Genomic DNA, 14,025 nt, shown 5'->3' with positions numbered 1-14,025 from the left:
AAGTAAATGCATGAATTTACTCTTTGGTCTTTTATTATAAGAATATTTCAATTAATTTACATCTTTCAATAAAAGTAATTATTGCATTAAATTTTTTTTTGTACTATCATTTCAAATTATCTTTTTTATTTTCTCTTTATCCACTTATTTGTTTTCTATTAATGTTTGGAGAGAGAATAATTAAGTAATAATATACACAAAAAATAATTAATAGTTCAGAAATTAGAAAAAAAGTCTTATAAAAAAAGAAAAAAATTATTAAATTTTTTTATAATTAAAGATAAAGGAAGTAAATGAAAGCAAATAAATAATCGGAAATTAAATGCATGAATTTAAATAAAGCAAACAAAATAAACATAAAGAATCCTAATAAAATAAATTACTATTATAAAATACTCCCTTCATTTCAGATTATATTTCAGATTATATGGCGTTTAAAGTTCTGAGATAAAAATTAAAGGAAAAAAATTCACCAAACTATAATTAAAATGTACTCATTTAACAAAACTAAAAATATATTTAATCCTAATTTCTACTTGCATCCAGAAATACAATAATGAAATAGATTAATTTTGTGGAATATATTTTATCTTAAATGTAATAAAGAGGCTAAACATAATTAATTTCTATTTATAAGAAAATATTTTTTTATTATTGTGCTCTCCGTAAATTAAATCAAGACATATTAAAAATATTATTAAAAGATAATACCGATACTAATTACTACATACAGAAGTGAGTATTACTTGTGATGAGGTAGAGTTACATTAGGAAGGGCTAAATAGAAAAATATATTTATATATAAGAAAAATATATATTTTTAAAAAATCAAAATAAAAATGTTAATAATCAGTTTTACATATTACAAAAAAAAGTCCATAAATTATTTTTTTACTATATATCATTAGGTTAAGAGCTATTAATTTTTTTTCTAATTATAAAAATTTATCAATTCAAAAATTTATTTAATATATAAATATTTTGAATTTTTTTATATCATTTTATATATTTCATTTTAATTTTACCAATTTATAAATAAATTTCATAAATTAATATATAAATTATTTTTTAAATTGATTTTAATATATAGATTATTTTTTTACTCTAATTTAAAATATATTTATATAATTAGAATAAAAATAGTTTACATAAATATATTTTAACATGTAAACTATTTTTATTCTAATTATATAAATTAATAAAAAAATTATATTTAAATTTTTAGGAAACCTACATGTTAATATTTTGGTTTTTGACTATATGAATTTATTTAGTAAATAAATTTATTTTATATAGCAATTATATAAATCAATTAAATTGTATAAATTAATATGTAAGCTTTTTATATGAATTTTTTATTTAATTATACAGAGATCAAAATTGTGGATTTAAAATTATAGAAAATCAAAAATACATTTTTTAAAGAAAAAAAACCCTATTAATTATAAATTAGTATCGGAAAATAAATTATTTTCAAATTGTTAGAAAGTAAGGGAAGAATTTTGTATCATATTACAATAAAAAAAATTGTATCATGATAATAGGCATTGTTGTATCTTTCACTATTAAATGAAAAATTAGCAAAACTCAAATATTTTTTCAAGAAAAAATGTAATTATTTCCACATTTAATACTATAAAAAAAAAATATTTTTCTAAAATGAGAAAAAATCATTTTATCTCCACAACAAACACTATAAAAAGAAAATAAAATATTTTATCAAAAAAATGAGATACACTTAAATGCTATTATTTCTACAATCAGACCAATAAGTTGTTGGTGAAATAATATTTTTATCCCTCTTAATTATTTGATCTTTCGTTATACGCACGAGCAAATAATAATAAGGGGGAAAAAATAACTGCTGCCTTTGGAAACCGAAGTAATTAAAGACCGAGAAAACACTAGTTAAACGCCAAACCTACCTTTAGTTTCAGATTACTTTGGGTAAGGTAAACAAATGGCACCTAGTAACTGTGAATATGGTGTGAGATGAGAACCAAAATAATAATAATAATAATTATAATATAACAAAAACGTGATAGCAGGAAAATCTATCACCAAAACATGACTATAAAGGGACCCCTTTATCTCTGCATCTATTGCCCCTCTCTCTCTCTTTCTCTCTGTCTAGAATGCCTCTATTCTCCTCTGTCGGTCACACACAGCGATAGATAGATAATAGAGAAGAGAAGCATTCATAGGCGCCAATTGTGAGTGAGAGAGAAGTTTCTGTTTTTTCTACTTTTCCATTTTTTTGGGAGAGATAGAGAGAGAGAGATCTGATTCTTCACCATAACTGTCATTGCTTTGCTTCTCTCACTCAGCACAAGTTGACAAGAAGGGCATTGCCATTTCAATCCCATACAAAAAGCACACACCCCAATTCACCACCATTTTCCTAAAGCTTCACTCTTTTCTCTGCTAAGAGAAGAAAGCAAGAAAGAAAAAGCCAAAATGGTTGAATCTCAGCCCAAGTTCTTCATCCCGGACTCAATCAACGGCGTGAATTTCGACGTAGCGGCGCAGATTAAGATGGTGTGGGAAGTGATGAAGGCGCCACTGATCGTGCCTCTGCTGAACCTGGCAGTGTACATTAGCCTCGCCATGGCGCTCATGCTCTTCATGGAGAGGGTCTACATGGGCATTGTCATCATCCTCGTCAAGCTCTTCTGGAAGAAGCCACACCAGCGCTACAAGTTCGAGCCACTCCAAGACGACGAGGAACTCGGCAACTCTAATTACCCCGTCGTGCTTGTCCAGATTCCAATGTTCAATGAGAAAGAGGTCAGAAATCAGAATAAAGATTCCCTGCTCTTGTGCTTTGTTTTTCTTTCTTTTTTTTCAACTGATTTTAATTAACTCAAACTCAAATTCCAAGACAATATTAGCATTCACTCATTACTGTTCGTCCTGTCAGATTATCATTGTCTGACTGACCATCAGTTAATGTCTGGCTGGTTCTACAAATTTCACGCTCCAATGTCTGGTGCTTAACTTATATTGAAGATCCAATATTGATTTGTAATATAAATAAAATAATGTATATAAGTAGAGGAAAATTCTTGAATTTGAGTTAAGTTTAAACTGTTACAAAGTTTTGTGCCTTTCTGGATTTATTTGCGCTTTAAAATTGGTGCTTATGTTATAATGTATTCATCTGGGTTGGTTATTTTTTTTTTGGATTCAGGTGTACAAGGTGTCGATTGGAGCAGCTTGTAATCTTTCATGGCCTGCGGATCGTCTCGTCATCCAAGTGCTTGATGATTCTACTGACCCTACCGTCAAGGTATATACACACTCATAAGAGGTTTTTCACATTTTTTTTCAGTTTAATTTTGAGTTATATTCAATGTGAGTTTTTAATGTGTCAATCTTAAAGATTGGAATGTAGAAGTAGCCTTATCGTAGCCTTAGGTGTATAATCATGGTGTTAAGATATGTGGAGTGGGTGCATTTATGTTGAGGGGTTTGGTGGAGGAATTGATCAAATGGCATCTTAAATTTATGTACTCTAATAATGAATTATATGAAATTGAATTTGTGATTGATTGCAGCAAATGGTGGAGATGGAATGCCAGAGATGGGCAAGTAAGGGCATAAACATAGTGTACCAAATCAGAGAAACAAGAGGAGGGTACAAAGCGGGTGCTCTAAAAGAAGGCCTAAAACGTAACTATGTGAAACACTGTGAGTACGTGGCAATTTTCGATGCAGATTTCAGGCCAGAGCCAGATTTTCTCAGACGTTCCATTCCTTTCTTGGTGGGCAACCCCGACATTGCTCTTGTTCAAGCTCGTTGGAGATTTGGTAAATAATTAAAATTAACCCATAGTAAAATAAAATTTTATTAATTAATGCATAAGTAGTAAGTACTAGTACTACTAACTTCACTTCTTGGTTTTTTGACTTTCACTTAATACAATACTCCAACTTTGCTTCTTTTTTTTTTCCCACTCAAGTCCTAAGTGTCGGTGGCATTTCATTTCATTATTTTATTTTTTTGTTTAATTGGAGAAAAATTATTTGTAGTGTGGACTTTCACTTTCCCCTTTGTCGTGGTTTGACCTGCTAGCCCACTAAAACAAACCCTTCAATCACGGTTGGGGACCACTAACGAGCCAGTCACCCTCCCTGTGAAGGTTGTCTCCTTCACGGTCATGTCCCTATTTAGATTAGTAAAATTAAAATAAAATAAAAAAAGAAGTGAAAAAAGTATAAAGAAGAAACAAAACAAATAAAAAGCGTCACTCTTCTAAGTTCTACTCTTAGTTGCCAGCTCAGAAAAATCTAGCCATCCATGGTTAATGCACACACCCAAATATAATAATTGTAAGTGGGGTGTGTGAGATAACTATTGATTTGTGCTTCTAAAATTTTGTCAGAACCAATTGTTTTGTACTTAGTATTTTAATAAGAAAGTGATTAAGTGGAAAGGGGGCAATTTTGTCAATTTAAGTGAAGTGGATCCACTCGTGCTATCTTGCCACAAATTAAGAATTAAACAAAAGCAAGATGGGTTAAGTTAACTCACTCAAAATAGGTTACAAAATAAAAACACTATTAAATCTAACTTTTTTATTTTATTTTTTGTGGGGTTTATAGAGCAACCCGCATTGTCTGACACAATTTATCACTCTAGGGGAGAGGCAGAAGAACTATTTGGGAAAGAACAATAGAACATGGTGAGAGGGGCAAAACTGTCATTTAAGAATCCATCCAAACTTCAAAGTTCCCAATCCAGCGAACCCACTTCCCACGTGCCTTTGCAGTATTGTTTTTTGGGGAGTTAGATAAGAAACAAAAAAAAAAAAAAACTAATAACAGTGAGGGGAGTACCATGTGCCTAAAGGTGGACTTAACTCTTCCTTGCCGACACTTCTCCAATTCCCCATTCTCTTGAGCTGAAAACAGTGATCAAATAAAGAATAAACTTAGTTAGGTAGGATTTTTGTATTTTTTCATTAGTTGAGTTATAACATTGATCATATGGTATTCTCAACAACAATTAGTGGTAGTTTATTATGTCTTTAATTCCACTCACATTCTCAAATTAAATTAATTTTAGTAAACATTAATTTGCAGAAAAATAAAATTAATGTTGTGTCATGTGCATGTGTGGGGCCGTAGCTGACTTTTGCCTTATTGTCTCTGTGGTCCGCCACGGTAGTAACGGCAAGATGGCATTGTGCCATTTGTCCTTTGATTCTGTACTAGTACACTTAGCTTATGAAAAAGTTAATTCAGTAAAAAAATAAAATCATATGATCACAAGTCAAGAACTTTTTTTTCTTCCCTTTTTTAACTTCATACATATTGTTACTACTCTTTTAATCATTTTCACCTTTTAATTATAAAGCTAATCATAATATATATACATTGCTAATAACGTATCTCTTTTTTTTTTTTTTTTTTTGTGACAGTGAATTCTGACGAGTGTTTATTGACAAGAATGCAAGAGATGTCCCTGGATTACCATTTCACAGTAGAGCAAGAAGTTGGATCAGCCACTCATGCTTTCTTCGGTTTCAACGGTAATTATATTCATTTAATTACTTTCAACTCTTCCTAAAACATGTTGACCTTACCTACCACAACATAAAATGTGACACATATGCTACGTGGTACTACATAGTCATATCATAGGTTAGTTTCATAATGATCATTTGTTTACTAAGAAATGTTGCTGTTTTGGGACCTTAATGCAGGAACTGCTGGTATTTGGAGAATAGCTGCTATCAACGAAGCTGGTGGGTGGAAAGACAGAACAACAGTGGAAGATATGGACCTTGCTGTTCGTGCTAGTCTTAGGGGATGGAAATTTTTGTACCTTGGTGACCTCCAGGTTAATCAATGTTCCATCTACTTACCTATTAGTACTTCCAAAGTTAACAATTAACGGAGAATATGAATGACATATGATTATGAATTATCATTTCAATTTTCTTATACTAAGTAATGGTGCCTTTTTTTTAAATGGTAACTTTATATAGGCCAAAAGTGAGCTTCCCAGTACTTTGAGAGCCTTCAGATTCCAGCAGCACAGATGGTCATGTGGTCCTGCTAATTTGTTCCGCAAAATGGTGATGGAGATTGTGAGGAACAAGGTAAGTACTCATTGCAGTTAAGTAATATATATATATATATATATAAAGGGACAATGTTGTTTAAGTAATTCCATGTCTGTTCTGATGTTTTCTTTTGTTTACATTTATTTTCTGCAGAAAGTTAGGTTTTGGAAGAAAGTGTATGTTATATACAGCTTTTTCTTTGTTCGCAAAATCATCGCCCACATGGTCACCTTCTTCTTCTACTGTGTTGTGATTCCCCTTACAATCTTGGTCCCAGAGGTTCATGTTCCAATCTGGGGAGCTGTTTATATTCCTTCTGTCATCACCATTCTCAATTCAGTTGGAACACCAAGGTATCATTAATTTTCTATTGTTTTACACTTTCAATTTGCCATAGTTAGTCCATTAATTTGTTTCTAAAAGATGTGTGGAACTTTGGCAGGTCCATTCACCTTCTGTTCTATTGGATCCTCTTTGAGAATGTGATGTCTTTGCACCGTACCAAGGCAACATTTATAGGTCTCTTAGAGTATGGGAGGGCTAATGAATGGGTTGTGACTGAAAAACTTGGTGACTCTGTCAATAATAATAAGAATAAATCAGGAGATGCTGCCAAGAAGAATAATGCCATCAAGGCCACCCCCAAAAAGACTCGATCCAAATTTGTTGAAAGGTCAGTTCTTAATTTATTTATTTTATTTTTATTTGTATTTTTCGAAAGCAAATAATTGTGTTTGCATTTGGCATTAATTATAGTTTCTTCTCTACATCTCGATTGTGAATTTGTGATTGTCAATCATGCACAAACTGGTATTATGGAGATGGGTTCTAGACTGTGTGGTCAATAATTTAATGATTGCAACAAGGAAATAATTTTGATAGGTTCCTACTTATTAGTGAGTAATTTTTAGTTATTCTTCGTTGTAAACAGTTAAGATTCTCTATGAGTAGGTGAGCATTTCTTTGATTTTTTTTTAATTCCATTTCCAAATCAACGGCATGCCACCCTAATCAAAACGTTTCTGTCACATGCACATGAATATGACATAAGATTTTAGAAAACCACATGCCCATGTCAAGATTTCAGAAAACCCACATCAAAATAATTTTAGTATGAACTCAAAACATGTAATCAAAGAGGAGTTATGTCCCACTTTTCTACTCCATTATTAACTCTCACTTTATTAAACATAGGCCATGTTAAAAGAGAATTCAAATGTACTTACTGTATTAGCCAAATCACACTTTACATTATTGACAAGTACCATATGCACTTTAAGAGGTCTTAAATTTTCTCATATTAGGCCTCTAATTGCAACAAATATTCATTTTTCATCATCTTTTTTTCTTCTTCTGTCTAATTATGATTTCTTTTTCTTGTTTGAACATGATAACAGACTTAATTTACTGGAGTTGGGATTTGCTGCCTTCCTCTTCGTATGTGGATGCTATGATTATGTTCATGGGAAACACAACTACTTCATCTACCTCTTCCTTCAGACCTTAACATTCTCAATTGTAGGATTTGGCTACGTTGGCACCATCGTGTAAACCTCGTTGATCCAAATTTCTCAAGTTACTTAAGTTTCATCAATGTTGTGTCCATATTTTTCTAGTTTCTCCTAAAAAAAAATACATCAAAAGAGGCTGATTTCTTCAAGCAACAAACTCTGTACCAAATCATCTACAGCTAGTTTAGCTCAAATAATTTTCAATTCGGAAAGAAAAAAAAAGTCCTTTCCAAAATTTCATTGTCATCCATCATCAAGAAGATACAAATCATCACAGGCAAAGTGCTGTTATTACTAGAATTGCATTACACAGGCTTAAGGGCAGCTATGAAGATGTACCAAAAACAAAAAGTGGTTAAATTAGAGCCTTAGACATGAAGTAGAGACAGTGTGATTTTGTTTGCATAGATTGTTTTGTGAGATTTTATAGTTATATATTTCGTGAGTCCTTTATTTGTTTAGGTTTGCTTAGTCTGAGCCAAAATAATTTGGTGGATAAAAATGCGCTTCTAATTCATGTTATTTGTCATTTTTTCACCAAGGAATGAATTTTATTTACCATACATGCAATCATTTGCTGCTTTCTTTGGCATATTTCGGTGTGGAGGACTAAAGAGTAAAATAAAGTCATCTTCAATATTTCAATATTTTATTAATGATTCTTCTCCTCCTTTTTATCGCTAGAAACTGTGTGTTTTAGAAAAAAAAAAAGTGAAAGGAATTAACATACTTTATAATCCACTCTTTGTGACATATTTTATTATTGGTTAAAGTTTATTAAAAATTAGAAAATCAGAAAAATAACTTATTAAATAAGAATTGAAACACAAAAAAGTGTGATTTTTAATAAATTTTAGTCATAAAGTGTGATCAAAAGAGTGAGAGAATGAATGGTTAACAATTCTCTCAGAAAAATAAACATTTGTTTTTTAAAATCTCTTTTAAGAAACTGCTAAAAATAAGTCATTTGGCTACAAAGAATGCGAATATTCCCTACTCCCTAGCTTTCTCCTACCGACACTTCTAGCTATGCTCTACGCCTAAGCTCCAATGCATAATTTATTCACACGCACACCTTAATGCTTGATTTATTTTTATAAAAAAATTAAAAGTTACAACTAATAAATTTGATTTCTTAACCTTCCGACAAGAAAACAAATAATTGAAAAACTTCAGATAGTCCTTACATCCAGTCATTTTCATTGGTTCAAAAAGAGGAGGTCCATTGTGTTTTTTCCATTCCTTCTTTTCCCCTTATTTAATACATGTCATGCTACGAGGGAAAAGCACGGGATGCCATATTGCAGTTTTTGTTCATATCTTTCAAGCTTTATAAAAACAAACACTAAGGATAAGAGATCACATGCAGTAGCGCATGTGCCATTTGTTGTGTTCTCTAAACCACACCATCAACCATAATTATTATTTTTCCCATTAGTAAACTTGTTCTTCAACTGACTAATATTCTTAAGCCAGTTGTCTTAGTGCAAATGGTTCAATTATAACCTTATCACAATATTGCTTCATCATGTTTATAAGGTAATGATGTTCTTTTCACAAAAAGTATCCTTTTGGGTTTCACCAAGGGATTAAAAATGTGAGAAGTAACCTTTTTTGGGAATACTTTTCATGCCTGATGCTCAATCATAGTAACCTGTGATGGCAAGAATCATGAATTGTCATTTGGTTACTTCAAGCAAAAGTGTCATTATCCAATGTAACATTTAACATATTTTATAATATCCCTTTATTACTGTCTAATTTTGTTGGCAGAGCGAAAGTTATTAAGACAAGCAATCTTAGTCCTCATAGTCATATGGGTAGGTATATTGAGGCTAATATAATAATATGGGTGCTATCAATAAAATTAAGTTTCTTAAGAACAATGGAAAGGGCCAACATAATTTTGACCATTTAGTTTAAAAGGTACTATGTCACAATGATTGTCCTCTTTATTTGATAAAAAGTAGAAACTTTCAGGGTAAGATTTTTCTCAAAATTAAGCGTCTGCTGGTGATATAAAACAAAGGTTAAAGTAACGGCTACATTTTGTTCTTACACAATATTCATACTGAATTTCTTCTCAAGCTGGCTTTCAACTCTTGTTAGATATGTCACCACCAATTCCGTCAGCTCTATTGTATTATTTTTCAATTTCAACACTGAATAAGATCTTACACTTTCAATCTCCCACAATGTTGTTGTCCTATTGCTAATTAAGCACCGCATTGTGATCATTTTGACCGTGTGGAAATTTCAACATGATATTACTATATTAGAGCCTAATGCAACTAAAAAAAATGTAATTTTGATACTCGATATGCACAAGCTCAGACAAACCAATGATAAAGGAATGTTTTTCATTTCCATTTTTAATGTAAACTTTTCTTTCAAACTTGATTTTTTTTTACCAATAATTATATGTTGAAGGCTGAGCATCCCACTCGTTCTTTAAAGTAATAATAATTTGCTTAAAAGTACATTGTTCAAGCTAATCGTAAAATCAAAAGAAATTAATAAATGCAAATTTAACATATATAAGAAGGCGGAACAACGATTTTAAGAAAGTATAGAAGTAAAAACAAAAATCAATCTAAAACCTTTAAAAATCGGCTAATAGCCTAATAGTGCAAAAGATGCAAATACATGTGATGATATAGAGCTTGTCTCACATCCTATATTAGTAGAAGATGACTATCTCTTATCCTCTTCCCTAGCAACGACCCCACCAAGGGATCATTTTACCAAACCCACAGAATGAGTCATGATCCAAAATTTGCCTTGTCTGCCAAGTTGGTAGAAGACGAAGAATGTCAAGAAATGGCAATTTTAGTCTCAAATGGCTTTGATCAGAGTAATGATACTCACAACCCCATTTTGGGGTGGATGAAAGAGAGAGGCGGATAGAAAAATGATAGATATAACATGTGATGTCAAAGTAGAGGTAGAGAGATAGGAAGAAAAATGGAATGAAAGTGAGAGAATGAGGGGTAAAAGAATGAGATGGATGAGTATTATTTTTTCTTTAATAATTAGGTATTTTTAATTATTGATTAAAAATGAGTAAACACTCAACTTGTGATAAAAAAAAATTATGTGTATATATAATAAATTATGAAGTTGTTAAAATACCAACAAAGAATTTTGAAATCTATGGTTACAACATCATATTTTATTTTTTTTGTTTAATCTACCAGATTAGATTCAGACTAGGCAAAATGATCAAGGATGGCAAAAAATTTTCTACTGGGAGTTATATTACTCCAAATCACTAATTTAGTCAAAATCCTCCTATATCATAATACATTTTTAGCGTTTACTTGTCCTCAAATATGCATTACGATTTAAAACTAAATCTCTAAGACTAATGCTATATAACAAACTTGTCATTTAGTTATTTTCTAAGTGCATACTAATGATTTGTTGTTATTTTTTAAGACTAACCCTCGAAACATAGAGATTATTGAAATAAGTTTTGTCTTTCTCAACAAAATTTTTACCATACACACGATTAGGAGATCAAACCCCTAACAACATGATTAAAGAAGCTAACAATCTATCAACATTGTCGGACCTTTTGGGTTATTTACTAATCTATTATTACACACTAAAAAAATTGTATTACCTATTATGCAATGTTTTTACGATTTTAAAAGAGTGGTGCAATACTTTTGAAATGTGCAAAAATCTCGAGTGTTGCAGCTTAGCAACGCATTGCTTTGCCTCTTTTGCAAGAGCTTTGTGGCCCAAATGAAACTAGTTAAATTTGGGCTATGAGATGAGCTTCCCGCTCTAAAAACTTTCCAAAACAAAAAATGAAAATAAAGAAAGAAATTTAAAAACTTGCTGGCTGTGGGGTTCGAACCCACGCGCACTTATGTGCAGAAGATCTTAAGTCTTCCCCCTTAACCTCTCGGGCAAACCAGCTGAATGTAAAATGCAGGGTGTTTTTTATATATTTAACTATAGTCATTTTATTTTCAACGGAGATTTCCTATTTTCTATCTGGACGAGAGCTATTTCGACGTTTGTTTTACACACAATTTACAACGTTTTAAACCTTCTGCGTAAAAAAAAAAAAAAAAAAAAACTATGTCTTCATCACGTAACCCATATGCTGCTTTTTTATGTTATATATTTTTAACTTCACACCAACAAGTCTCGAAGTTTTCAATCATGTTCCACATTGTATTGTTCAACTGATTAGTGATTGTTAATGAAATTCCTTCTTGAGTTTGCTTTTGTCAAAAAAATTAATTATTAGCCCAACTTTAAATATTTAATCAGCCATTTATTAGAATGTGATCAGTTTCTCGTAATCTCTTTTTCTTACATCTGTTTTTTATATTTATTTTCGTTTTTTGTAACATTACTGACGGTATATATCTTTCACTCTCTTTTTCTCATCTTTCATTCTGATTGAGTGGTTTTGATAAATTATTAATAGATGACAAAGGATAACCAATGTAATTAGAGTATTTAGTTAAGCAATTAAAAAAGAAAGATTTTTATTAAAATATATTATTCATAATGTTTTTTACATTCTCCCCTGTAATTTTTACAATAAATATTTTTTCCTAACCTGTGATTTTAATATTTTTTTCCTAATAGTTAGCAAGACGCTAAATAGATTAATTGACTATTTTTAATTCATCCATTTCAGTCCTAACTCCAAATACTAGGCACATTTTTTTCCCTTTTTTTATTCCGCTAACCATGATTGTGAAGAGTTCTAACCATTCCTTCGTTGCACATTTATTTTTGCCTATGGTATTCCTATCGATTTGCTGATGCCAACGTGAAGGTAAAGAGACCATCTCTTTTTGTTGGCATGCATCCCTCGGCCTTCCTTTTATATTGTTGAATAATAACAAGTAGCGTTTCAACTTTTAAACCTAAGGGAGAAAATATATCAGCTTAATTAAAAAATTTAATATCAATAGTTGTTTGATTTTAGAGATTTCATTCTTCTACTTCTAGGTATTTATTTCAAAATTTCTCACCAGTTCAAGAAACTTGTAATGAAGAAAATATATGATAAATTAGCTGTAACAACAAACAAAGCAGCTACTTCTAATATAAATATCCTCAGTTACGTGTATTGGCAGTTAGTTATCTTGAAATTCAGTGCATCATCTATTTCTTCTCCATACAAAATAAAAATGACTGATAATTAAGTGGTTCTTTTTTTACTCATAATGCTCTAGGATGTACCATCTGATGGGTAAAATTTATACTTCAAAAAATAATGATGCATAAATTACTTTTCATTTTAAACACACCACCAACATCTCTTATTTCTCTAAATTTCTCTCTTTATCACGTCATAAACTCTATTAAATGTTTTCCCACTTCAAAAGCCATATATCTCTGATCATTGTGAATTCAATAAAATATTTTGTTTGATTTGTTTAAACGTCTCTTGTTTCTTTGTTGCTTGCAATTGCAGATTTTGGGACAGGTTTGTGTTGATACCGTTTTAGGAAATGCAACGTTAGGAGGCATCTATGGTGGACAAAGGAAACGTGTTACAAAAATTAACCTAATTTGAATCTTGAAGTGTAACTTTTTTAATCGTCTGAAAATTGATTATATGTGAGCTGTTAAAATCTTGCATATCGAGAGAATTTTACTTATGAAGCACATTTCATTTGTCAACACCTTCAAAGGATTCTAAAATCTCCATGACTTTTATGGAAGTGTATGCTTAGGTATTCCTCAGCTACTGTCTTTGGAAGGTAAAACAGCGGGCCTTACACATTGCTTATGGGTCCTATCAAGAGAAAGTGCACTCCTTTGATTATGTTAATAACAAATGGGGCTGATTTGCACTGTAAAGTCACTAGTTACTATTAAAAAACTTATTAAACAACATTCATTTTTTTTTTGCTGAAAACATTACTTAACTTCAACTCATTTAACCTTAAACATCCACGTTGTAGACAAGGTTAATACTTTTGTTTTATTCAAATGAAAAACCATTCAAACGTTTTTAACATGATAATTTCGGTTTTTTATCTGTTGACATTAAAAATAATAATCAGTTAAAAAACACAAAATACATACAAACTAACGTTATTATATTCTTTGAAAATTTGGAAGATAAATGCAAACACGACACTGCTTTGTTTCAGTTCTTTAAAAAAATCATCCATTAAAAATAGCATCACGAAGAAAATAGCTCTAAATCTCTGGAAAGAGCGATTAAGTTTTGAAAAAGATACGGACTTCATCCAGAAAGGTTCTTAAACTTTTCAGTAAAAAATGAATTAAATGAAATAAAAAACTTAATATCAAGAAAGGTTCTTCAAATTTTCAGTAGCTTTACACATTGACATTCAAGAGGGAATGTTAAAGAATACCCCCATTCTCATTATGCTTTTTCCATTTAGAGTGTCATACCATACATTTGCTCGTAGCAATAGACAACATCATCGGCCAGA

At 30.9% G+C, this 14,025-nt stretch overlaps 1 protein-coding gene and 1 non-coding gene across 2 annotated transcripts; one reads left to right on the top strand and one right to left on the bottom strand.

Moving 5' to 3' along the window:
- Positions 1-2,090: 2,090 nt before the first annotated feature.
- Positions 2,091-8,152, top strand: LOC114374917 (glucomannan 4-beta-mannosyltransferase 2-like). The gene is made up of 9 exons (XM_028332642.1): positions 2,091-2,787; positions 3,191-3,289; positions 3,558-3,810; positions 5,424-5,534; positions 5,709-5,845; positions 5,994-6,107; positions 6,225-6,424; positions 6,514-6,744; positions 7,469-8,152. The coding sequence occupies exons 1-9, from the start codon at positions 2,458-2,460 to the stop codon at positions 7,620-7,622; spliced, it is 1,629 nt and encodes a 542-aa protein (XP_028188443.1). The 5' UTR covers positions 2,091-2,457; the 3' UTR covers positions 7,623-8,152.
- Positions 8,153-11,426: 3,274 nt separating this feature from the next.
- On the bottom strand, positions 11,427-11,509 carry TRNAL-UAA. Its single transcript has one exon. It is a non-coding gene; the product is annotated as a tRNA-Leu (tRNA).
- Between the last annotated feature and the right edge of the window lie 2,516 nt (positions 11,510-14,025).

The sequence above is a fragment of the Glycine soja genome, chromosome 11, assembly GCF_004193775.1.
Source record: "Glycine soja cultivar W05 chromosome 11, ASM419377v2, whole genome shotgun sequence".
NCBI classification, from domain to species: Eukaryota; Viridiplantae; Streptophyta; class Magnoliopsida; order Fabales; family Fabaceae; genus Glycine; species Glycine soja.
The sequence above is the reverse complement of the archived record's forward strand: the minus strand, read 5'-3'. Positions and strand labels throughout refer to the sequence as shown.

Bases quoted from the DNA above. Each gene is read 5' to 3' on its own strand.
- LOC114374917 (XM_028332642.1), top strand. From the start codon at position 2,458: ATGGTTGAATCTCAGCCCAAGTTCTTCATCCCGGACTCAATCAACGGC. The intron at 2,788-3,190 runs GTCAGAAATCAG...TTTTGGATTCAG, and splicing joins CAATGTTCAATGAGAAAGAG to GTGTACAAGGTGTCGATTGG. The intron at 5,535-5,708 runs GTAATTATATTC...ACCTTAATGCAG, and splicing joins TGCTTTCTTCGGTTTCAACG to GAACTGCTGGTATTTGGAGA.